General features: G+C 34.2%; 5 protein-coding genes across 19 annotated transcripts; 3 read left to right on the forward strand and 2 right to left on the reverse strand.

Annotated features, from left to right (window-relative positions):
• Window positions 1–272: 272 nt before the first annotated feature.
• On the forward strand, window positions 273–8,416 carry LOC107408051 (ubiquitin carboxyl-terminal hydrolase 8). Its single transcript, XM_016015409.4, has 13 exons — window positions 273–1,112; window positions 1,695–1,898; window positions 2,307–2,448; window positions 3,698–3,757; window positions 3,842–3,937; window positions 4,362–4,709; window positions 4,835–4,975; window positions 5,090–5,260; window positions 5,532–5,789; window positions 6,088–6,236; window positions 6,594–7,139; window positions 7,403–7,676; window positions 7,763–8,416. Exons 1-13 carry the CDS (start codon window positions 811–813, stop codon window positions 7,883–7,885), a joined length of 2,814 nt encoding a protein of 937 aa, XP_015870895.3. The 5' UTR covers window positions 273–810; the 3' UTR covers window positions 7,886–8,416.
• A 514-nt stretch (window positions 8,417–8,930) lies between these two features.
• On the forward strand, window positions 8,931–13,975 carry LOC107433648 (dihydroneopterin aldolase 2). 10 transcript variants are annotated; one of them, XR_009634902.1, is made up of 6 exons: window positions 8,932–9,090; window positions 9,860–10,064; window positions 10,310–10,494; window positions 12,474–12,678; window positions 12,955–13,504; window positions 13,598–13,975. XR_009634902.1 is itself a non-coding variant. In XM_025067108.3 (6 exons), exons 2-6 carry the CDS (start codon window positions 9,868–9,870, stop codon window positions 13,632–13,634), a joined length of 825 nt encoding a protein of 274 aa, XP_024922876.3. In that variant the 5' UTR covers window positions 8,932–9,090; window positions 9,860–9,867; the 3' UTR covers window positions 13,635–13,975. The 10 variants fall into 10 exon arrangements, 9 of the variants coding, with proteins under 9 accessions (XP_048321538.1, XP_024922876.3, XP_060668772.1 ...); XM_025067108.3 differs by having other exon boundaries at window positions 12,955–13,155; XM_060812789.1 differs by having other exon boundaries at window positions 8,944–9,090; window positions 9,846–10,064; window positions 12,955–13,155.
• Window positions 13,976–14,086: 111 nt separating this feature from the next.
• Window positions 14,087–17,120, reverse strand: LOC107433646 (uncharacterized). The gene is made up of 7 exons (XM_016044956.4): window positions 17,053–17,120; window positions 16,135–16,286; window positions 15,943–16,025; window positions 15,505–15,672; window positions 15,157–15,267; window positions 14,712–14,778; window positions 14,087–14,633 (listed from the first exon to the last, which is right to left on the reverse strand). Exons 2-7 carry the CDS (start codon window positions 16,253–16,255, stop codon window positions 14,350–14,352), a joined length of 834 nt encoding a protein of 277 aa, XP_015900442.3. The 5' UTR covers window positions 16,256–16,286; window positions 17,053–17,120; the 3' UTR covers window positions 14,087–14,349.
• A 1,156-nt stretch (window positions 17,121–18,276) lies between these two features.
• LOC107408764 (agamous-like MADS-box protein AGL62) lies at window positions 18,277–18,878 on the forward strand. Its single transcript, XM_016016242.4, has one exon. The coding sequence runs from the start codon at window positions 18,287–18,289 to the stop codon at window positions 18,821–18,823; it is 537 nt and encodes a 178-aa protein (XP_015871728.3). The 5' UTR covers window positions 18,277–18,286; the 3' UTR covers window positions 18,824–18,878.
• A 118-nt stretch (window positions 18,879–18,996) lies between these two features.
• Window positions 18,997–22,619, reverse strand: LOC107408765 (L10-interacting MYB domain-containing protein). Of its 6 annotated transcripts, none has more exons than XM_048465570.2 (5): window positions 22,483–22,619; window positions 20,557–20,890; window positions 20,338–20,470; window positions 19,864–20,204; window positions 18,997–19,759 (listed from the first exon to the last, which is right to left on the reverse strand). In XM_048465570.2, the coding sequence occupies exons 2-5, from the start codon at window positions 20,887–20,889 to the stop codon at window positions 19,202–19,204; spliced, it is 1,365 nt and encodes a 454-aa protein (XP_048321527.2). In that variant the 5' UTR covers window position 20,890; window positions 22,483–22,619; the 3' UTR covers window positions 18,997–19,201. The 6 variants fall into 6 exon arrangements, with proteins under 6 accessions (XP_048321527.2, XP_060668770.1, XP_048321526.2 ...); XM_060812787.1 differs by having other exon boundaries at window positions 20,557–22,377; window positions 22,483–22,613; XM_048465569.2 differs by having other exon boundaries at window positions 20,557–20,918; window positions 22,483–22,612.
• Between the last annotated feature and the right edge of the window lie 893 nt (window positions 22,620–23,512).

Consider the following 23,512-nt stretch of genomic DNA (forward strand, 5'->3'; position numbering starts at 1 on the left):
TAATCTTGTCATATCGCGTATATACTTTTGCATCCTCGTCAATAATCATATCTTAAAAATTCATCATCCAAGCAATAATAGCCTAAAACTTATATAAGATGTTGAATAATTAAAAGAAGATAAGTATACTTTTTAAAGCCTAGCGATAAAATTATTATTTCCTTTGATAAATATTTAGAATTCAATATTCAAAAACAAAAGTTTATCTAAATTATCGATGATTATTTAAAAAAAAATAATAAAATCAAGTTCCTTTAATACGCTTTCATTATGATTTGTAATCACTTAAAAAAAAAAAAAATGAAAAGAGAAATAAAAATATTAACTTTGTAATCACACACCACAAAAAAGAAGCTAACAGCCCAATCCAGTGTTAAAAGAGTGGGCCCGAGGCCTGTTCTAGTCATTAAAGAGTTCACGACGACAGGGTCCCGCAATCCTCGTCTCTCGTACGCCTGTTCCATTCAATTACGATTCACTCACACACCCCAGAGAGAACACTCTAGATTCCTCCTCTCTCTTCCACTCTCACTTTAAGCGCGTGGACATCAAACCATTACCGAAGAAAACGCGCACAACCACGCGAGTGTTCTAACAGACAAATCCCCAAAAATCCCAAAATCCTAAAAAAAATTGGCGGCGAATGAAAAATAAAAGAAAAAAAAGACAAAGAAAAAGAAAAATGAGAATCGATATATATATATATATATATTTTTTTTTTTTTTGAGTATTGTCAAAGGGGACAAAGGTGGGTTAACGGTCGTGGGAGTAGGAAGGTCAATGAGTAAATAAGGTGAAAGAGTCGGGGCTATGACCCGTCTCCCAGAGAAACTCCGTTTGTATCTGTTCCACAAACCCACTCGCTTGCTCTCTTCAAAGCTCGCCAACCTCTCCGCCTCCACGCTCCATCTCTGCAAGTCTCTTGCACGCGCCTTCGCCTCCAGAACCCTAGCTCTCCTATCCATGGATGACGTCTTCGCCGACGACTCCGATTTCTGGGACTTCGATTTCCGCTCTCGGTTTCAGCGTCCTCGTCTTCTCGACTACGATGATGACGACGACGTTTACGACCTTGATGATGGCATTGCCAAGCTCTACTTGGTTCCTTTCAGGTACGCCAAGAACCATCCATTAAAAAAATAATAATAATAAAGGGAATTTTTCTTTTTTTTTTTTAAATTTTGGAATTTGGGAATGGTGGTGTATTTTTGGAATTATTTTTGGAATTTTATTTTTTTAAGTTCCGAAGTTGTAGAGCTATCTTTCTTGTTAAATCAAACAGTTTGAATTCAAAGTGAGAGTCTGTTTTCTCTTTCACTTGTTATTTTATTCTGATTAATATTAAAATTTATGGACCACAAAAAGCTATCAGATTGATAAGTTTTTCTCATTGTTGTTAGTCTGGATTGATTTTGGGTATGTTGGTGTTTGATAAAATGTGATTAGGGTTTGTGGTTATGGACATAGGTGTGGGAACATTTTCTTGAGGAAATAGGTGTAGGAACATTGCTTTGAGGAAATGTGATTAGGGTTTGTGGTTATAGAAATAGCTGTGGAAACATTTTCTTGAGGAAATAGGTGTAGGAAAATTGCTTTGAGGAAATGTGATTAGGGTTTGTGGTTATGGAAATAGGTGTAGGAACATTGCCTTGATGAAGCAAATGACCCCTTATTGTTTTTGGATTGGATTTCAGGTGGTGGAAGGAGGTGCAAAATGCAGCCAATTGCATAGAAGGGGTTGTGTACGATGTATCATCCGACGATGATGCTGACACACAAATTGTATTGGAACTGAGGAAGATAGATGAGTCTGGGAAAAATGAATTTGAAGAAGAAGGGTTTTCTGGCCGTGAGTATGCCCTAATTACTGAAGCAACATGGTTGCAAGCACTCAAAAGGTCAGGGTTTATTTACCCATTTTGTCTTGACAATTTCAATAGATTCGGTCTGATCAAGAACTAGCATGAAGCATCATAGTCTGATGAATTTGTCTTTACATATTTTCCAAGTATTCATAGATATTTAGTGGCTCCTTATCTGAAGAAGGAAAAAATCGATTGCTCAATGAAGAACTTTTTACGCAATTGTCTTAACAAAGAATCCTTACCTGCTTTGCAATAAATGTGTCAAATGTGATGAACTTTTTTACTTTTTATTTTATTATTATTTTATTTTAATGCTTTACACTCATTTTCTTCATAATGCATTGGCTGAAATTTAAGCATCGTTATTTTTCAGATATTTTTAAGGACCTATGGTCTGCAATGATACTGGTGTTGATAATCATAAATCTACTTTTCGTGCAGGCATAATAATTTAAATGCAGCAGAAAAGGGTTTCAGGAGGCTCTTTGGCGCAGGAGATGTTTTACAGGATGTGTTTCCTTTACAAATTAAACTTTTTGTATCATGGGAGAGAAATTCTTTGGTTGTAACAATCAGCCAAAAGGTTTGTTTACTTACCATCTCCTTCTTGTTAGGATGTGTTTCTTTTTTTATGGGAAAAAAATCCATTGGTTGTAAAACCAGCTGAAAGGTTAGTATTCTGACCATCCTCTCTGCCACTTGTTATAATTCACCAGCTTAAAAATTTAGTTTCCTAGGTGGAATAGATTTTTGAGCCTCACATTGAGTTGTTGTTTCTAGTTGATATGTGTTGTTCTTCAATAAGAACTATCTAGGAATAACTTATTTGGAAATTCGTTACATACTCTTCCTAGTATTATATGCATGTAATTTCTGTATTGTACAAGTGTTCTCCTTGAATTAATTGGAAGTTGTAGATGAGTCTAGAATAATGTTTATAATAGAATGTGTTAATTGGATAAATGGAGATGGAAATGTTTTTGATATGGCTGGGTAGTAACTGTAATGGTCCATGTCAATCTAATAGAACTAAATGTGCTTTGATGTTATTGGGTTAGTGTAGTGGAGCATAACAGGGTTGTAACAAGTTAAAGTTGAGAAGGTAATGAGAACTAGGGAGGTGCTAGAATAAGAATTTCACAAAGAATTGGAATGATTTATCATTTATTGTGGTTTACCGGAGTCTGGAGTGAATAACTTCCGTTAGGTCATAATGATGCTGGAGAGTTCAACCCAAAATTTCTTGCCACTGTGACAGTTCTCTTATGCAACTTGAAATTGTTTAATGTAAATAGGCTTTTCATTTGTCATGGATTCTTTCTAATGCAGTAAAAAGGAAAAATAATTGTTTGCACAGTCTTAGGGCTGAACAATCAAATTAAGGAAGAGTTACTGGAGATATATGTTAGTCGCAAGGTACAGTAGCTTGAACAGCGGCAGCCCACCATAAGAGCCTATTGAATGGTGAATGGTGGTAATTGGTCAGAGGTCATGATGTGGTGTTAACTGGGTGGAGCATTGGCAAGAATTAATTGTGGAAAGTAATGCTGTGAATCAAAGAACCTTGAGAGTTGAGACATCCAAAATCTTCAAAGTATAGGTTATTGTGACTTTTGGAAAGTGGTGATGGCTGATAAGATATATAAATTGGTGTGGAGAATAGTGTCATGAAAATCAAATGATGTTACACAGCTTAGCTTGATGGTGCTTTCTTTTTAGAAAGCATTCTTATTTACCACGCATTTCATTTTGTGTTTCTTAAGAGTTTTCTTTTGTTGAGAAAAAGTTGACTTCTTCAACTTGTAAATCTGATTGTAGAGTGCCTTTTCCAGGACAATTTAATTGATTTTTACAAGAGAGCCTGCAACATATTCATTTCAGAATCTGAGCCGGTGAGCTAATTGACAGATAATTGTTTACATTTATTCCCATATGTTAGGTGATGATATTGACTGTTTTAAAGTTGATTTTGACAGTTGCATATTTGGGACTTATCAGGGCAGACTTCCAAATTTTTTGTGAATGACAGAATTAGTATGCCAAATGATTCTGCCAGACAAATGAGCAAAGAGGTGAGTAGTTAAATAAATAGTTTTCATCAGCAAGCACCAGAAGCTTTTATGGTGCCATGGAAATTTCACTGTTGATTTGGGTTATGTTAACTGTGAATTATTAGTGTTTGATATTGTTGCATCCACTTCTTACCAGCTAAGCCTTTTGTGTTGACATGTATATGATCCCATAAGTGATCTAAGAGATTCTTGAAGGTGGTGGTTTTCTTATTATTGCTTTAATTCATAAGGGTTTATAAAAATTAAGCTTGCGCTGGGCAGTAAAAAAAGTGATTTTCTTCTTAGTAGTGCAGAATTGTGGAAAATCCATTAAATTTCTTCCCAGTTCTGAATTGCAATTTATTTTGAACTTTATCATGTGCAAGATACTAGTTCATTCTATTAACCATTTTATATTATTGTCTCTGTCATGTCCTCTGTGCAGATTCTCCTTGAACTGCAAGTGCATGGATTTTTAGATTCTAAGAATGGTCGATATATGAGGAATGATGACATGGCTGAAGAACAATCCAAGGATGGAGGTACTCTTGGCGGCTTTACCCAGATGAATGGGGGCATGGAATATTTTCATTCAACTCATACTGACTACGCACGGAATCATAGTAGCTACGGAGGAATTGGTTGCTTGGGCTTGACAGGATTAGAGAATCTTGGGAATACTTGTTTCATGAACAGTGCCATCCAGTGCCTGGTGCATACTCCAGAGTTTGTTGATTACTTTCTAGGGGACTACCAGAGGGAGATAAATTATGAAAATCCATTGGGGATGAAAGTATGTCAATGTATATCTGTAATATATGTAATCTTGAATGTTCTTGGTGTTGCCTTTGCTTTCTTTGTATTTATTTCTTGTAGTCATTGTGGTTATTAATATGTACTTCTACCTAATCTTTTCAGGGAGAGCTTGCTTTAGCATTTGGAGAGTTATTAAGGAAATTATGGGCTCGAGGATCAAGGTCTGTTGCTCCCAGAAAGTTCAAGCTAAAGCTTGCTAAATTTGCTCCTCAGTTCGGTGGTTCCTATCAGCATGATTCTCAGGTTAGTTCAGTTATTTGATTATGTGTATTTTACTAGTTACTGTCTTGTTTTTGTTATCTTCTCTTTGGTGCCTGGGAAAAATAATTCTGATATGTTCAAGCACCTATAATATAGGAATTTCTTGCATTTCTATTGGATGGTCTCCATGAAGATCTAAATCGTGTGAAATGCAAACCATATATTGAAGTTAAGGATCCAGCAGGCCGTGCTGATGAAGAAGTAGGAGAAGAATACTGGCACAACCATATTGCTCGCAATGACTCCATCATAGTTGATGTTTGCCAGGTGTGGCACAGTTTAGTTATAATTTTTAGAAAGAGTGCACCATGATTCTGCATATGCATCCATCCCACTAGCAGCACGTTCTTGTAATTAATATTAAAAAGTATGTCAGTTTTAGCTTCCTTATTGCAGATGGGAACCTTTATAACTTTGCTTGGGGTTGACATGCCTTTTTAAGAGGGGCAAACTATATTAAACTCTCATAATTTCTTAAACTAAATTGCATACCCTATTTTTTTTTTTTTTTTTTAATTTGTTTTTTTCCTGGTTATAGGGCCAGTACCGGTCAACATTGGTTTGTCCTGTTTGCAACAAGGTGTCTGTCACATTTGATCCGTTTATGTACCTTTCACTGCCATTACCTTCAACAAGTGTGCGGACCATGTCTTTGACAGTCATAAGCACAGATGGGATTACATTGCCATCTACATTTACTGTAACGGTGCCTAAGTGTGGGAGATTGAAAGATCTTATTGAGGGCTTCAGCACTGCATGTTCTTTAGGAGATGATGAAACCATCTTGGTGGCTGAGGTATGTTGACAAGATCACTATATTTCTGGATTAGATGTTGTGGTTCGTTTCAGGCTTATGTCCTATGTCTACAGGTAGCTGTGGTTTCTATGCATAGATTAGAGCATGAGAATGAAAAACCTTGATAATAAGGAATCTATTAACCCTTTATTTGTGCTATTAATGCCCACATAAAATCACTTGTAGTCATCATAATGATTGTCCAATCAACTATAATTAGTCTTTGTAAATCGATAACAGAAAGGAACCAATGAAAACTTTGTATGGAAGGCCCTGAATCTTTCATTTTATTTTTTAGATATACAAGAATCGTATTTTTCGAGTATTGGAGGATCCATCTGACTCATTAGCGTTGATCCGAGATGAGGATCAACTGGTGGCTTATCGATTTCCAAAAGAAAGTGGGACATTCCCTCTGGTTGTGTTCGTGCATCAACAGATGGAAAGGTAAGCTTAAAAGTTAAGTTTATATGGCACCAATTTTTAGTTTTTATTTTTTTAGTAGATGTGAATGTCTGTGATTGCTGTCAAAGAAAGAAAATGGAAAAAGGGGGTCGGAGGAAGCATGAATTACATTATTGTCAGATGTTATCCTGATTTTAAGGTTTTTGATAATTTCTGAGCTGTTTCATGATTTCATTAATTGAGTGGTAAAGTATACGTTTCTGCACACTTAGAACATTATACTATAATTATTATTGTTGTTATTTTCCTGTAATATTTGTTATTATCATTGTTCTTAGTGTCAATATTCTAATATATGTATTTTATTTATTTATTTATTTTTTTGGGTTTTATGTGTAGTGATGGAAGGGTAACACTAGAGCCAAAGATATTTGGTGTTCCACTCGTGGCAAGTTTATCTAATGTTTCTTGTGGATCTGATATTCGTGAACAGTATCTGAAATTACTGAATCCATTTTTGATGCCCATTGGGGATGTATCGGATGATAATGCTAATGATGCTGGAAATTATGTTAATGAAGCTTCAGAGATAGAGGATGCAATTAGTCCAGCAATTTTGAGTGATCCATGTTCGTCTAGTGGATCAGGGGATGACACACATTCAAGCACTGACTTCGAATTTTATATCAGGGGTGCGATAGGGGATACCTTGACCTTGATAAATATGAATGAGCCTGTATATGTTTCAGGATCGATCAAGAGGTTACAGGAGGTGCTCGTTCTGTGGTCAAGAGAGATGCTTAAAAAGTATGATACTTGCCTTCTCAGCTCTCTGCCTCATGTTTTCAAGCCCAATATGTTCTTAAGGCCCCAAGAGTTTGTTTCTGTATATAAATGCCTTGAAGCTTTTTTGAAGGAGGAACCGCTTGGACCTGATGACATGTGGTTAGTGTGTGCTTCTGTTCATAATACTAGCAATTCTTGGAAAAGAAATTATCTTGTTTTAACTGTTGTTTTACCTTTATAGTATGGGCTATTAAGGGGAAGGATGATTATCAGATCATCAAATAGACGATCACCAAACCCTTTATTACGAAAAATTTTACTTTTATTACCAAGTTTGTCGATCATCGTTTTTATGCATATGTGAAGCTGTTATTTCCTTTTCCCTTTCTAATGCCAGGTTTTGCAATTATGTGTAATTACAGGCACTGCCCTAGCTGCAAAAAGCCCCATCAAGCCAGCAAAAAGTTGGATTTGTGGAGGTTGCCTGAAGTTCTTGTTATTCACTTGAAGAGGTTCTCATACAGTCGATTTTTTAAGAACAAGCTGGAAACATTTGTTGACTTCCCAATTGAAGATTTGGATCTTTCAACCTACATTACGCGGAAGAGTAGCGAGCTGCCCAGTCGATACATGCTATATGCAATTAGTAATCACTATGGGGGCATGGGTGGTGGTCACTATACTGCCTTTGTTCGAGTAAGTTTTTCTTCTGCCTCCTCAGGTTATGTACGTTTGGCCTTTTGGTTAGTAGTGAATTTCATATTATCTATGTTCATGTGCAGCATGATGATGGTGGGTGGTTCGAGTTTGACGATGACAGGGTTTTTCCCATCAGTGAAGAGAGGATAAAGACAGCTGCAGCATATGTTCTTTTCTATAGAAGAGTACCAGATCCGGATGTTTAAATAAACTTGATTTGTGTATAGCTCCTAGCAACATTTGGGAGGCAGCAGGTTGAGAACAGCTTCTTCTTCTCTTTTTCTTTAGCTGAAGTGTTCTGTGAGTTGGTTATCTTGAGGAAAGCAGCAACCTCCTTTACGTACAGATTTAATTGGAGAGGTCACACAAGATGTAAAGAAAAAGTAGAGAAATATTGAAATTGTACATCTTCTCATAGGGTGGCAGAGAAAAAAGTAGAGAAAAAGGAAAAGAAATATTGAAATTGTACATCTTCTCATAGGGTGGCAGAAAAAAAAAAAGTAGAGAAAATTTTCCCGTTTCCCTCCTTGACTGTGTTTGTGTAGATGATGTAAATATGCGTCACAGAGAAAAAGGAAGAATTTCTTCGAAATTGTAAATCAGTTTTTTTTTTTTTTGGTGAATTAAAAATTGTAAATCAGTTGGTTCTCTCTGGCCTAGTCTAGGTGTATATGTTTATGTTGCCCCTTTACCTTTACCATACCTTCTTATCAAAGGAACATTCATGTTGGCGACAATTTATTATTACTAGTAGAAGTAGTGGGTTTGATAGAAATAAGCAATTATAGGGCTATTGTTTAATGATTTAAATCATTACTTTTCTTATTTCGATTGGAGATAAATTCTTTGCTTAAAAAAAGTGGCATTTCTTCTTATATGCTGAAAATAACTTTTATTATTATTATTATTATTATTATTATTTCCACACAATTCGTATTCTTACATCATAGTACCATTTTTTTTTTTTTTTTTTTAGCTGAAATGCCACCAAATTGTTTATTTATCTTGTGAAAAAGGTTCCTTTGGTATCACTAATGTAATGACTAGTGTCTTTTTTTTTTTTGAATTTAATTTTTTTGGTGAAAACCTTGATCATTATTGTGTGAGCTTGACGTGAAGAATTCGATAAAATGTATAGGCTTTCCTTTAAGTTTAAACCAGTGGGGCCCTATTTCTCTTGGGCCCAGTGGTCGTTGGGTGTGATGAGACTGACCGTATTACCAGTCTTCTATCAACGAGCCACGTATTTTATTTGTTTATTCATTAAAGCAGCGGTTTTTGCCAGTGCAATTTAATAGTTTCTTGCCTTTTAATTTATTTTTGTTATTTTAGGCCTGAAGCCGCCGAATAGCAAGAAGTCGGCAGCGTAAACTGCCGTCGACCGTCGTCAAGTACGCCGGAGCCAATTACGGTAAGAACGTATTATATCTCTCCTTTTCTTTGTCGCTTTCTCTTTCGTTTATATCGCCAGCAGTAACCTTCACTGCTCTATGGGGCGCTAACCGTCTATATTAGCAGAGTGGCAGATCGGTTTTAGGTTTTTAAAAAGTGTAAAAAAATAAAAAAATAAAAAAGGGTAAATAGGAATTGCATGAGTTTTCATTAAAGAAAGAGAAGGAATTGCATTGTAAAACAAAATGGGTCTTTAGTCTTTGTCATCCACAATCTCTTTGCTTCGGTTGGTCCGAGGTAATCCGCCTACCTTTTTTCTTTTTTATTTTGTATAAGTTATTATTATTATTATTATTATCTTTGGCAATTAAATATGGAGATATTAACAGAAGCAGTTATTGTGGAGCTCTTCTTGAATTTTCCCTTCTCTTTCTCTAATTGCAGCACCCAATTCTGGTAAAGTAAATCACATTTGTATGAATAATTTTTTTATTTTTTTATATTTTTTTATGGGTCTTTATGATAACAAATAGACTACTATGTGTATACTTGAGAAATACGAATTGGGTTCGTTTGGATATATATATATATATATATATGTTTCTGTTATGTTTGTATGCTTTCTGTCAAAACCATCCTTCTTTTTTCATCCCTTTTGGCAGAGGAATAGCAGAGTACCAAGATATTTTGTTATTTGAGCATTAATGATTATATTGGAGTTCCATGAAACATGACCCTTTTGCATATATGTTTGAATTTGATGCTTAATAATAGTGATTAAACATCAGGGGCAGTCATGGAAGATGCTCCAATTCCCAGAGGTGATAAGCTCATATTGAGAGGCTTGAAGTTTCACGGTTTTCATGGGGTGAAACCTGAAGAAAGAAAGCTGGGACAGAAGTTTTTGGTAGATGTTGATGCTTGGATGGATCTCCACCCGGCTGGTTTATCTGATCGCTTGGCCGATACCATTAGTTATACTGAAATTTATGAGTGAGTAATGATATCGAACGCCTACTTTAGTATATCAATCATCTCATCTCGTTTTGGTTTCAAAGTTCCAATCTTGGCTAAGAAAAAGAAAAAAGTTCCAATCTTTGGATTTTTTATTTTTATTTTTTATTATATTTTTTTATTTTTTGCTTAAATGCAATCTTGTTTTCCAATATGATTCCCTGTACACACTCAATGTGAATGTTATTTATTTATTTATTTATTTTTTTGATGATTTGAACCAGCATGGTAAAGGAAGTTATAGAAGGAAAACCTCATAATCTTCTTGAGTCAGTTGCTCAACACATTGCATCAACCACTCTAACAACATACCCTCAAATTTCTGCTGTTCGCGTGACGGTTGGGAAACCTCATGTTTGTGTTCAGGGTCCTCTTGATTATTTGGGTGTTGAGATTCTCAGATACAGAAGTATTCACTTACCCAAGTAGATTTTCTTTAGTTTTGTCCACTTGATTTTGTGTGTTTTTTTCTAATCAGTATTCAATGTTTGTTTTTGGAAATCATTATAATTTGTTTCTGGTCTTATTTTGTATGTGGTTTTTTTTTTGTTCTCTCCTTGCAATGTGCACTAATGTGATTTCTTTATCTTAATCATATTCTTTATTTACTTTCACCATGTGCACAGATGGGGTTCACAATAATTTAGGATTTAGACTCTCGTGTTTGAACTAAATCAGCAAGCCCGAAGTGGTAAAACTTTCATTAGAACAGTTATTCCCTGGTTGCTGAAAGTGGTGTACTCTGACAGATGGAAAAAATAAAATAAAATTGTCCAGTATTAATTTAATTTTACCGTAGTACTTAGCTTTATATACCAAAAAATGAAGAAGGTAAAGAAAAATAGTTGCTTTGCTCACGGTACCCACAGAAGACTGCTAAGGCAGCTGAAAAATGTACAATTCCCAGATGTAATTTTCTCTGATGCAGCAAATTAAGTAGAAGCTCATAATTTTTTACCCAAAAAAAAAAAAAAAAAATGTAGAAGCTCATAATTATTGTTTTGGATCCATTTGGATGGTTGGACCTATTCACCTGTATGTTTTTTGGCTTTTTTTTTTTTAAATTTTTTTAAATTTTATTTTTAATTTTTGGGTCAATTTTGCTTTCTGTTGTATGCCTTGTTTATGTAAAACAGAGGATTAATAAGTAACAAGAAAGTAGTGGTATCCCATTAAATGATGGAAGTAAATACATTTGAATAGTATTCCACACCTTTTCTTAAAAATCAGAAAGCCGAACAAGATTACTTCTTTTTTGGTACTTGTCTTTCACACTTCCTCAAGACATTTTGTTAAAAAAAAATTTATTTATTTATTTTTGTCTAGTAAAATGAAACGATAGATAGGAGAGGAGGTTCCTACTTCCTAACACTAGTATAAAACATTGTAATGGAATGAAGGAAGATTTGCTCATGTGGTCATTCCAGGTTGCCTTTGCCTTTGCGATTCCAAATTGGAGTAGACTCAATAAGCTCATGAGGGGCAAGCCGCATTTCCCGCTAGGTGAGCTCGTGGAAATTGGGGACTTTCAGTCTCACTACCACTGTCAGTCGGCATTTTGGTCTTACTTTGATTGCACATTTTCCTTTGTCATTCATGATAGGAAACCTCCTTCTTTAAAAGAATCCTTTTCCAACTAAAGCTCGGCTGCCAAAAAAAAAAAAATTAACAGAATAAGCAGGTTGAAAAAAAAAAAGGAAATGACTAGAATTTTAACGACACTACGGACCAACAAGGAGAAAGAGATCCAATCCATGATTATGTGGCAGTAACCACCTTTTTTCTTTTCTCATTAATGAGAAAAATACATTTAGACTCCACATGCTTTATTTTGACGCACTTACTCATATGGTATCACTCTCGTAGCTAAGGTTGTATATAAGTTTCTTTTCCTTATCCACGGTCCATTTGGTTGGTTTGGTTGGTCTGAGGTTATCAACCTACCCTTTTCTCCTTTTTGGGGAATTTTACTTAGGTCTGTGGCAAGTCCTTGAATTTTCTGGCGCTGGCTTAGCAGTTCTCTTCTCTTGCGAAAATAATACTAATTTGCAGCACCCAGTTCTGGTAAAGTGAAATTCAGATACTACCCATAATCACGTCTGTATGATTCAAGAAAAAAAGAAGAATTTTTTTTTTTTTTTGGTCTTTATGATAATAAATAGTTGTATATTTGAGAAAGACGATTTGGGTTTGTGGGAGAAACTGTCTTTATAATCATCTTTTTCTTTTTAATATGCGTCTGCTTGTCAATACCATCCCTTTTGGCAGAGGAATGGCAGAGTACCAAGTTTTTGTTATTTGGGCGTGTTAATTTGTATGGTTCGCAAGAAACATGACCCTTTTGCATATTTGTTCAATTTAATGTCTAATAACAGTGATTATCATCAGGAGTTGGGATGGAAGATGCTGCCATTCCGAAGGGTGATAAGCTCATATTGAGAGGCTTAAAGTTTCACGGTTTTCATGGGGTGAAACCTGAAGAAAGAAAGCTGGGCCAGAAGTTTTTGGTAGATGTTGATGCTTGGATGGATCTCCACCCAGCTGGTTTATCTGACCGATTGTCCGATACCATTAGTTATACTGAAATTTATCGGTTAGTAATGACTTCAACACCCTGCTTTAGCATATCGTTAACTCGTTTTGGTTCGTTCCTAACTTCCAAAAAAAATTTCCAATCTTGAATTTTATTTTATTTTATTTTTTTTAATTTAAATTTTATTTTACATGGTCTGTATATACTTTTTTTCAATATGATTCTCTTGTTTGGTATTCTTTTTCAATATGATTTTCAGTTCGTAAACTGTTCTGTATCTATATTATCTGTCTAATACAAGATTATTTTTTGATGGTTTGAATGGGTAAACATCAGGATAGTAAAGGAGGTTATAGAAGGACAACCTCATAATCTTCTTGAATCAGTTGCTCAACTCATTGCATCTACCACTCTAACAAGATATCCCCAAATTTCTGCTGTTCGTGTCTTGGTCGGAAAGCCTCATGTTTCTGTTCAGGGTCCTCTTGATTGTTTGGGTGTTGAGATTCACAGATACAGAAGTATTCATATACCAAAGTAGATTTTTGTTTCTTTATTGTTATTATTATTATTGCAGTATATGCATAATCTTTGAATATGTGCGTTTTTTTGTTTCTACTTATGATAGTTTTCGGGGAACATAATAATTTGATTCCGATCTTATTATGTTGATAGCTCTCTCTCTCTCTCTCTCTGTGGAATATGAACTATTGTAATTCACTGCAACCATATTCTTTTACTTTCACATTGGGTGGGTGCAAGTTAGAATTTAAATTCATGTTTTTGAACAAAAGCCGTAGATCAGAATGTTAAAACTTCCATTAAAACTGTAATTCCTTGGTATTGAGACTGCTGCTGAATCGAAAGCTATATGTACTCTTAACAGGTGGGAGATTTTTCTTTTTTTTTTTTCTTTTTTTTTTTTTCCCTTCCTTCAGTATCATTTTTACCAATTTCACCTAGGAAGTCATTTGTTCAGGGCGTTTGGGGCTGACATGCTCTGCTACTTTGCGTGATGCTGACTTGTGCAGTAAAACCCAGCAGTACTCTTGTAGTGCCCAATGGAATAGAATGCAAAGGCTTCCAATTATCATCAAAACAGTTCCCTTGAATGAGCAAATTAAGCATATTGGAAGATAGGTCATGACCTCAAAAGGGAATTGAATCCCCTTTTTTGTACCCATAAAAGGAAAAAAGTACTTGTTTCGCCCAAGGTACTGATAGATCACTGAATGCTAAGGTTATGTACAATTCTCAGATTTGCTACTTTTTGTATTTTAATTCAGATGAATTTTCCGTTGTACTTATGCTCTGATGCAAAACAAAAACAAAGTAAAAGTCCGCTTGAATTTTCCTAGTTTTCTTTCTTTTTTATGAATATTAATTTCGATCCTGTTGTATGCCCTGCTTATGTAAGTAAAGGAAGAATAAGTAACATGAGAGCCTTAATCCAATTCACACACCCAAAAGAAAAAAAAATGTACTAGTCATTTCAATATTTTATAAATTTTATTATCCCAGCAAGTAACAAAATTAAAAAAATTTTGGATGGCATTCTTCACCTTAAGCTTCTTAAAATCAGAAAACCAAACAAGATTGCTTCTTTTTCTGGTACTTTTTCTTTCACATTTCGCAAGACAATTTTTTCTAGTAAAATGCAATGATAGGGGAGGAGGTCCCTGACACTTCTACACTTTGTAATAAAACGTGAAAAGACGAAGGAAGCTTTGCTCATGCAGTCATTCCACTTGGTTCATGGCTGGCTTTTCCTTTGCCTTTGCGGTTCCAAACTGGTGTAGTCTCGATAAGCTTATGAGGAACAAGCCTTCTTTCCCGCTTGGTGAGCTTGCGGAAATTATGGACTCTCAGTCTGGCTATCTCAGCTTCCTCTTCGGGAGTAGTTTCCCTTACTACCACTGTCAAGCGGCATTCTGGTCTCACTTTGATTCCACATTTTCCTTTAGCATGGTAGGAAACTCTCTTTTTAAAGAACCCTTTTCCAACAAAGGCCTCAGCTGCACAAAAATAGAATACAGAATAAGCAGGTTAAAAGAAAATTAGAAAATAAGAAAAGTTTTAAAGACACTATGTACCAACAAGAAGACGGTCCGGATCCAATCCATGATTATGAGTTGCATTTGCTCGGGCCGAGTGAATAACCTGCAAATCGCAGTTACTTGTTAAATGTTGTTTACATTCTGCTGAAAGCCAAAAAAATAAAACTAATAATTCCTCATCTCCAGCAGTTATGAATACCCTTACCGCGTGAAAGACTATACATTGGTTCAAGTTAACAAACTAAAAATTACTAGAAAATACAAATGCTAAATTGTCTTATACGGCTGAATCATCTTAGATGATGATGACTTGCTATTTGCAAGGAAAAAATAAAATAGAATAAAAGGGAGTATATAAAGGTCCGACCCCATCACATCTCTTCCCAAAGAAAGAAAGAAAAAAGAAAAGAAAAGAAAAGAAAGATTGCATAACATAATCTACAATCGTCTGACTGAACAAGGTGAAAAGTGATTATATAACCTGATAGACAGTTTTTGAAGCCCGCTTTACTGTCACTTGCAACTGCAATAATGCATCTTCCACACGCATTCCACGAACCAATGCAGCAACCAAGTTGACCTTCTTAGGACTCTTGAGAAAAAATAGATCATCAACCAAATTAACAACGAAGATGAAAGAGAAAGGTGGACTAGAAAGAAGCTGCTTTCGGAATCAATGATTTCTTTGAAATGACCATGTAAAGCGAAAAAGAAAAATCAATATCTACACGATATCCAGATGCCCCAAAAATAATGCTTGAAAAGTTTTGATATGGTAGAAACCTTAAAACATTAAAGAAAACATATGTGAAACTGGAATATCCTGTACCTGTTTTATACCCTTTAAAACAGCTTGAACTTTAGAAGGTTTAGAAAGTGCTTTTTGCTTCTGGTCTTCATCTTTCCCACTGTTTAATGCCAAAACAGGAGTCAATGGAGACCGTACAGGTGTTTCTTCAGACGCATCTGCTAGTAACTTCCTTGAACTGGAAACTCCCTGTGCAAACATAAGAACAAAACAGATTATGACTGCAAAGCAAGGATAGCGAATGGAGGAATAAACATACAAATTTATCCAAGTATGCCATTGTTAGTTAGATAAGTCTCACCACCACTCTAAGAAAACTTCATTCTTTTACCTTCTTAGCATGCATAAGAAGCATGTTTAGGATGCTGCACTAACAGTTTCAAAGTGTTTGTGCTACTTAAGAAGAACTGAATTTCACAAAATCTATGTGAAAAAGGAGTTGAAATTAATTAGTATTACCAACTGTTGGAAATACTGATAAAAGGGCCTTGAAATTGTTGCAGAAGGTGGCTTCAAAAGTCTTTGCAAATAAGGCAATTCAGCTGCAAAAATTTAAAAGCATCAGTAACATTAACATATCAAACCTATTAAAAATTAATACTAGAATAATTTTTAGCATTATCCTTTCACCAGAGGGATTAAGACACTAACCAGGTGTAAGAAATGATTCTAAATGAGAAGAATATAAGTTGGCAGATTGATTGTAATTGTATTCTACTCTTTTCCCAACATGACGAAATAAGGATTGTATATGTCTTTGCCAGCCAACCATGGCTTCAAAATGTTATTCAATAAAGGATCTCCTGTATAAAATTAGATGAACTATAAAGAGTAAGTTGCGGTTCAGATAGATATACAAAAATACTGTAGAATGAAGACAGAGAAATTTGAAAACACAAAATAAACAAAAAAATAAAAAATAAAAACACAAGCACATAGCTCATAAAAGGGAGACAAGAGGGAAGAGGGAAATACTAACTTAAATTAATTAGGGAAATACTAACTTAAATTAATTATCTTTTAGATCCTTAACAAGCCTAATTCAAGCATTCCCTTCTAGAACTACAAAAGATTTAAACTGTTCGAGCAACACCCATTGGAGAAATAAACTTACTTTAAAAACTTAAGATATGAAGTTTAGAAAACAAGTACAGTGTCTAAAAGATAAACCTAAACCCCAAGTTTCTATAAATGAAGCATTTTATCAAACACATTACGATAACAAAGTAATTACAGCGAACATAACGCATTTCACTGGCGCATTTTATCAAACACATTACGATGAGTAAATAATCATAACAAATACAAAGCATTTCAACGGCATATAATGCTCTATTAGGCACTTGGTGGGGGTGCCCTAGAAATATTGATAACTAAACCTCTCCGAGTTTTTAGTAATTCCAGTTTCAACGAAGACAGTATAAATCAGCTCAATCTAAAATCATGTATTATTCAGTCATTTTTCATTCTACTTTAGTTTAATTTTCGCAGGAACCAAACAGAGAGTGAAAGTAGAGCCGGAAAAATGGGAGCATAGGCAGTTGAAGAAGGTGGGCTTAGAAGACTTACCTCGACGGCAGTACGTTGGAGCTCTGAAGCAGCGAGTCGCAGAGACAAGTAAAACAGCGAAGCTGCGCAAAAAACGAAAGCCCGGGTCATCATCTCGGATTTATTAACCGATCCAGAAACCCGTTACATACGGGCCAGTCCGAACCCGTGTTCAACTTTTCTGTGAGCATTTTTGTTATACTTTTATTTATTTATTTTTTTTAAGGTACTGTATGACTAAATATTATTATATTCAAAAGAATTTTCTTATCCCATAATGAATCAAATTTTCCTGATTAGGATGCTTAAATATTCTTTGATATAGTTATTTTTAATATTTTTTTATTTGTGTACACATCCTTAAAGGCAATAATTATTTATGTCCTAATTTATGATTTTAGTATTTTAACATAAAATTATTGCTACTTGTGTACAACATATGTACAGTGTACTATATATGTTCTTGATGCATATATTTTGAATTTGAAACAAAAAAATAAAATAAAAAATAAAAAAATAAAAAGTGTCAAATCCCAACAAAAAATAATACATGAAATTGCTAAAATAATATGACTTATTTAGTAAAATAAAATAAGTTATATATAAAAGTTTTTTCTCTCCTTTTTTTTTTGGTGAATAAAAGTTTTTTTTCTCTCCTTGAGAACAATAAAGAACACCGTTGTAATAAAACGATTGCTCTTTTGAATGTATAGATATTATTTAATATATTATATATATGCATTACATATGCACATATATATATATATATATATATATATAGATAAAAGATTTGAGGATTTTATTATCATTTATTTTTTCAATTGAGAAATACAATAATCTTTAAGGCATTAACAACATCACACCAAAAAAAAAAAAAAAAAAAAAAAAACACAGATGGAAAACAACTTTAGAAAGGACAAAAAAAGTGGAAAAGAAATCTGACATTGCATGCAAGTCGAACGTAAAATTAGAAGAATAAAATCTATAGGAGGTCCATAGAAGGAAAGAAGGAAGCTGTTGCCTTTCCTTGTTCTCTTTTCATTGCACTAATAATTTATATCCTTTTTACTTTCCTTTTTTCTCTAAAAATTTCACTGATTTAACAACCCATAACAGAAGCTTACCTTTCAAAAGATCACGTTGTTCATATATATAAATATAAATATATACATATATATATATATATATATATCCTCCTCCTAGAAATCGCCATAGCTATACTACTCAGAAGTCAAAGTACGTACATAATTTGGTCATGGCAGATAGTAGTAGTGTTGCAAGACAAGGAGGCACGGGCCGCAAGAGGATCGAAATCAAGAAGATAGTAAACAAAGACAACCTCATTGTCACCTTCTCTAAGCGTAGAAATGGCCTCTTCAAAAAGGCAAGCCAATTATGCCTCTTGTCTGGTTCTGAGATTGCTATCATCGTTTTCTCTCCTGGAGAAAGGCCATACGTGTTTGGCCACTCATCTCCCGACACTGTCATCCATCGTTTCTTAGGTCCTGCACATAGCCAAGGTGAAATCTGCGGTGTGAATGCCAAGAATCATAGGGAAAAGATAGAGGTGAGAGGAGGCAACGGCACCTGCGAGTTTTGGTGGGATGAGGAGTTTGAGCATATGGAGTTGCATGAACTTCAGAGGTTCAAGTTTGCCTTGGAAGAGTTGAGGACCAAGTTGGCCGAGAAGACGGAGGAAACAGAAAGGAGAGTGTTTGAGAGGGATTATTTGGGTGTAAATTCGGTTAAGGTAATCGATCCTGTTGTTAGAACAGGAAGGAGTTATCCTTGACTCGCAGTGTCTTGGCTGGCAATTTTGTTTTTGTTTCCAAACAGTGAGAAATACGGTTAATTCTAACAGTTTTCCAAAGTTTATACTTGGATATTCAAAGTGTTTCTTCAATAAAAGATTTTCACATTGGATATTTTCTTTTGCTTTCCCCGCTATATAATTAAATAAACCAGAGTACAAGTACTATGTATATACAGATAAATTAATCACTTCAAGACTCATCAGTGTAAATAAAACATGTGCAGTATGAAGTGTGCTTATAATGTCTGAAACTAAATGGGCTGAAAAAAAATCACATTTCAAAACTAGCGATTAACAAATTTATATAGAAGACTAATTTTAAGAGGAAATATGGAAAAGAAGAGAGACTGCATGCAATTAATCCAGACGAAGCTTCCTAACCAACCATTTCTTTCGAAGAGTGGAATCCAGAGCTAAAAAGGTTCTAGCTCTCCTCTCATCCTCCAAAAAATCACAGGCATCCAGCAACAGATCGTCGTCAATGTCTGGAATAGTCTGCAATACTTTAATCACAGTCTCTGCTGATACAGATTTTTCTTTCTTCGTTTGTCCCAGTCCCTTGGTCAATGATGAAACCGCGGCTGTCATCTTGTCTAGAGCATCGGCCACACAGTCATCTGTCCTTCGTTCTCTTTTAGATGGCTGTAAGGTTGGTGTCATTTTGGGTTGAGCCCTTCTCTTCTGATCTGATGGATTCTTAATACCATCTGAGCATAATGCCTGTTCGTATGAATTGCTTTTATTAATAACAGGCTTAGCTTCTCCATTAGCATTATTTTTAAGGGTTTCCTTCTGCATAATTGGCTTGCGGGTTGGAAGAGTTTTTCTCCTGGCAGCTTCGTTGCCACAGATAATGCACATGTAAGTATAACACGGCATCATTTTATTTCTGTACATTCGAAAGTTGGGATTTTCCTGTGTTCATATCAAGGCAAAAGCAATAGACATCAGCAAAAACACAGGAACAATCATAAGTAGTTGAAACATAAAAAGTTCCCAATATTGAAGAACTTGGATACCATGACATAATCATCCCACACTTGATCATCAGCTAGAACCTTTTGCTGTTTATCATTCCAGCTAAACCCTTTTTGACTGAGTAGAATCTTTATGCTACAATAATGCCTCCTCAAAATAATATAACGATTTTTCAGGACACTCCTACTGTAATGGAAAGCAAATTTTGTATTAAAAGAGGTGATCATGTACACCCAAGATTTCTTCTTGAAATTGCGACCAATTTTATTCCCTTTATGCACCTGGTCCAACATTAGTTCAATGAAAAATTGGTCCATGGACTGCGACCACTCAATTTTTTTAGGATCACCAATCATGGGAGTTTCATCTTCTATTTCTTTAACTGCAAAAGATCAGAATACGTAAATATAAATAATGTAATCCAATGCATGCAGAAATGGATCAAATAGAGTAAATGTAGTTAAAGTACCAAACTGACATGAAAAAAAAACCATTCAATTAAATACTGCATGCACCTTCACTCTCAAAGTCTAAATCAAAACACGAAAGACTGTATCTTCCATCAGCTACAGCATGTCCGCATATTGTGCACAAGTCATTGTAGTATGGGACAACTCTTCTTGTGTATGGTTGCATTTCAGGGTTGGCCTGCATTATGCATGTACAAGATAATTGCAATTTGAAAATTTGATATATTGATGGTGGTGTTGAAACATTTGGACAAAACATCATACCTTGATATAGTCATCCCAAACATCATCATCAGCTGTTATCATCTTCTGTGATTCATCCCACTTAAACTCACCCCTATCAATAAGAATCTTCATGTCATTGTATTGCTTCCTTAATCTTTTATATCGGTTTTTTAGAACATCTGTGTCATATTTAAATCCGAATTTGCTATTAAAAGATACAATCATCTCAGTCCAGGCTTGTTTCCTAAAACCATGACCAGTCTTGCTCCCTTTGCGCACTTGTTCTACTAAAAGGTCAACAAAATAGTTGTCCTGGGGTGGAGTCCAATTAGCCCTCAAATTGTCACCATGACTGGAAAAACCATCGTCCATCCTTATATCACATGAAAAATATGAAAGATCTACAATGAAGAAAGAAGCTCTCATACTTGTGAATACTGAATCAGACATCTAAATAATTCAAAATAATCTTACAGACCAAACAAACAGTAATTTGTAGTAGTAACTTAATTATGAATTATCCATCAATATTTAGATTAGCTTTTCAAACTATGTATATTCTACCTCTACATAAGGAAATAGACAAGAACAAAGTAAAATTGAACTCCAAACCCAGCTGCCTGTGCCACTTTTGTATGCAAAAAGTAAAAAGAAATAAACTATAGCATAGGCTAATTCATGTTTTATGTCACAACGGTTTACACTTATTCAATTTACCCTAACAGACTTTGTCTATAAATTATAGGACCACATTCCTTAAGTGAGGGCACACACAGCAGACAACTTGCATGGCTAGTGGAAGAGAACTGTCGTAAGTACAATCCAATAAATTTCTAATTATGGATTTAGGTTGTATTTGAATTTTGCGGGTTCTCAATAAAGTGAATAGGGCCAATTTCCTATGAAGTTCATAGCAGATACTTTTTAATGATCAGCGAGACAAGCATGTGTTTCAATAGAATTCAAAGTGCATTCCATGGATGCTAGCACTCAAACGTCTAACCCTTAATCTACTTGAACAGAGTAATACAAGAGCTCAAAATGATCAGAAAGAATGACGTTACTCAAACATATAAAGGTTCTACCTTTCAATCTCTTGAAAAACAAAACCAAACAAAGATGTACAACTCAAATGGCCTAAAAAAAATATAAGTCAAATTTGCATTTCAGTAAATGATGAAACCAAAACCAAGATATATCTAAATAAGAATACTTTGTAATGAGAGAGAAGGTCTTTAAAGTTTCTGGACCACTAAGATACTTACTTTCAAACAACCACATGACATAGCTATTAGCTTCCCAACTCTTGAAGGACTGCTAGAGGTAGTGATATGATATTCTTAGGTGTTTGCAGTTTTGTCATACATTTTAAACTTCTTCAATCATACTTCTTTTGATTATTCTTATTATCATCATTAGTTTCTTTGATGAATTCAACCATCCTTCATTTTATAATGTGATTTATTCAAACAATGACATTTAACATATTCTTTCATATTTTTGCTAAAGAAGAATCAAATTATGGATATTAGAATTAATGTTACTAGGTAATTAAACCAAATGGAATTCTTATTTTCCCGTCCCGTCCTCAAAATGAGAAAACTTATTTTGAGAATGAAAATTCTTTTCTTTTTCTTTTTCTTTTTTTTTGGTTGTGGGGGGCTGGGCAGAAGAAGAACTTCCAGGGCAGCCAAACAATGCAGATAACGTATCAAATTCGACAGCTCAAGTTTCGCCATGTAAAGTTATCAGGGTTTCAAAATTTTCGAAAAAACGGTGATTGGATTGAGAGCATGAGATCGAAATCTGATCATGTTCTGTTTGGCTGCTGGTAAAAATTGAAAGAAAACTCCGTACATTCTGAGAAATTAGAAAAATAGAAATAAAAAAAGTAATAATTAATTAAAAACAAATAAATAAATAAATAAAACAAAGAAACATCGGCGAAGAATTAAGAGGGGTTACCTATTAGAGGGGACAGACTAAAATCAGCTCTGGCTGCCAAAAAGGTGATATGGTTATCCACGGTTATCACAGAGAAAGGCGTTGTTTGGTTTGGGAATTGGTCCATTTGACGGAACAGAAGGGCAATGCGGGTCCATCTTATCGTCAACGGTCAGGATTAAATGCTTCTAATCAGCAACGGTTTTTTTTAACTTTTCTTTAAAAATAATAATAATAAATTATTTTCAAAATCATTTAAAATGAGGTAAATTTGTATTATATTGTAAACATGAATTAATATTAATTTTTAAAATTAACGCTTCTCAAAAAACTATTTCATCTGTAAACTTTTTTCTAAAAAAAAATTGAATTTGGATTATCTTTAACAACCCAATTATTATTATGGTAGATAATGGACAATAAATATATTTATGGACAAAATTGATATGTTTATTATTTTTGAAATTAATTTTAAATTATAACATTCATCCAACCTTATATCTTTATTGTCTGTCAACACTACTTTTTTTTTTTTTTTAAGTTTTGATATTCCTTATTCCTTGTTAATTTTGATTTTGATTTTTTTAACATCAATTTTCTTTCTTTCTTTCTTTCTTTCTTTCTTTTGTTTTTTATTTTATTTTTATTGGCATAATCCTATGGTACTAAATTAAACACAATCTATTTAAAAAGAAAACGGAACATAATAGAAATTAGAAAATGACTCCAACTATATGTAATATATCATCGATATTTCAATAACCACAGCTTTTAGTATCCATATTGACATGTCCATGGGTAGGTGGCAAACCATAAATCTTTTTCCAAATTGGATGTGATAGTCTTTTATTAATTATTCAGCCCTCATACCTGTATCAATCATACTTAAATTTCTCACAATATTTTTGCAAGCTCAACTACTTATTTTAGTTAGAAATCAAACCCAAAATGATATTATTATTATTATTATTATATTTTAAAATAATTATATATATATATATATATATTTGATATTTCAATTAAATATTAACTAATTTATTTAATTTTAAAA

This window comes from Ziziphus jujuba, chromosome 11 (genome assembly GCF_031755915.1).
Source record: "Ziziphus jujuba cultivar Dongzao chromosome 11, ASM3175591v1".
NCBI classification, from domain to species: domain Eukaryota; kingdom Viridiplantae; phylum Streptophyta; class Magnoliopsida; order Rosales; family Rhamnaceae; genus Ziziphus; species Ziziphus jujuba.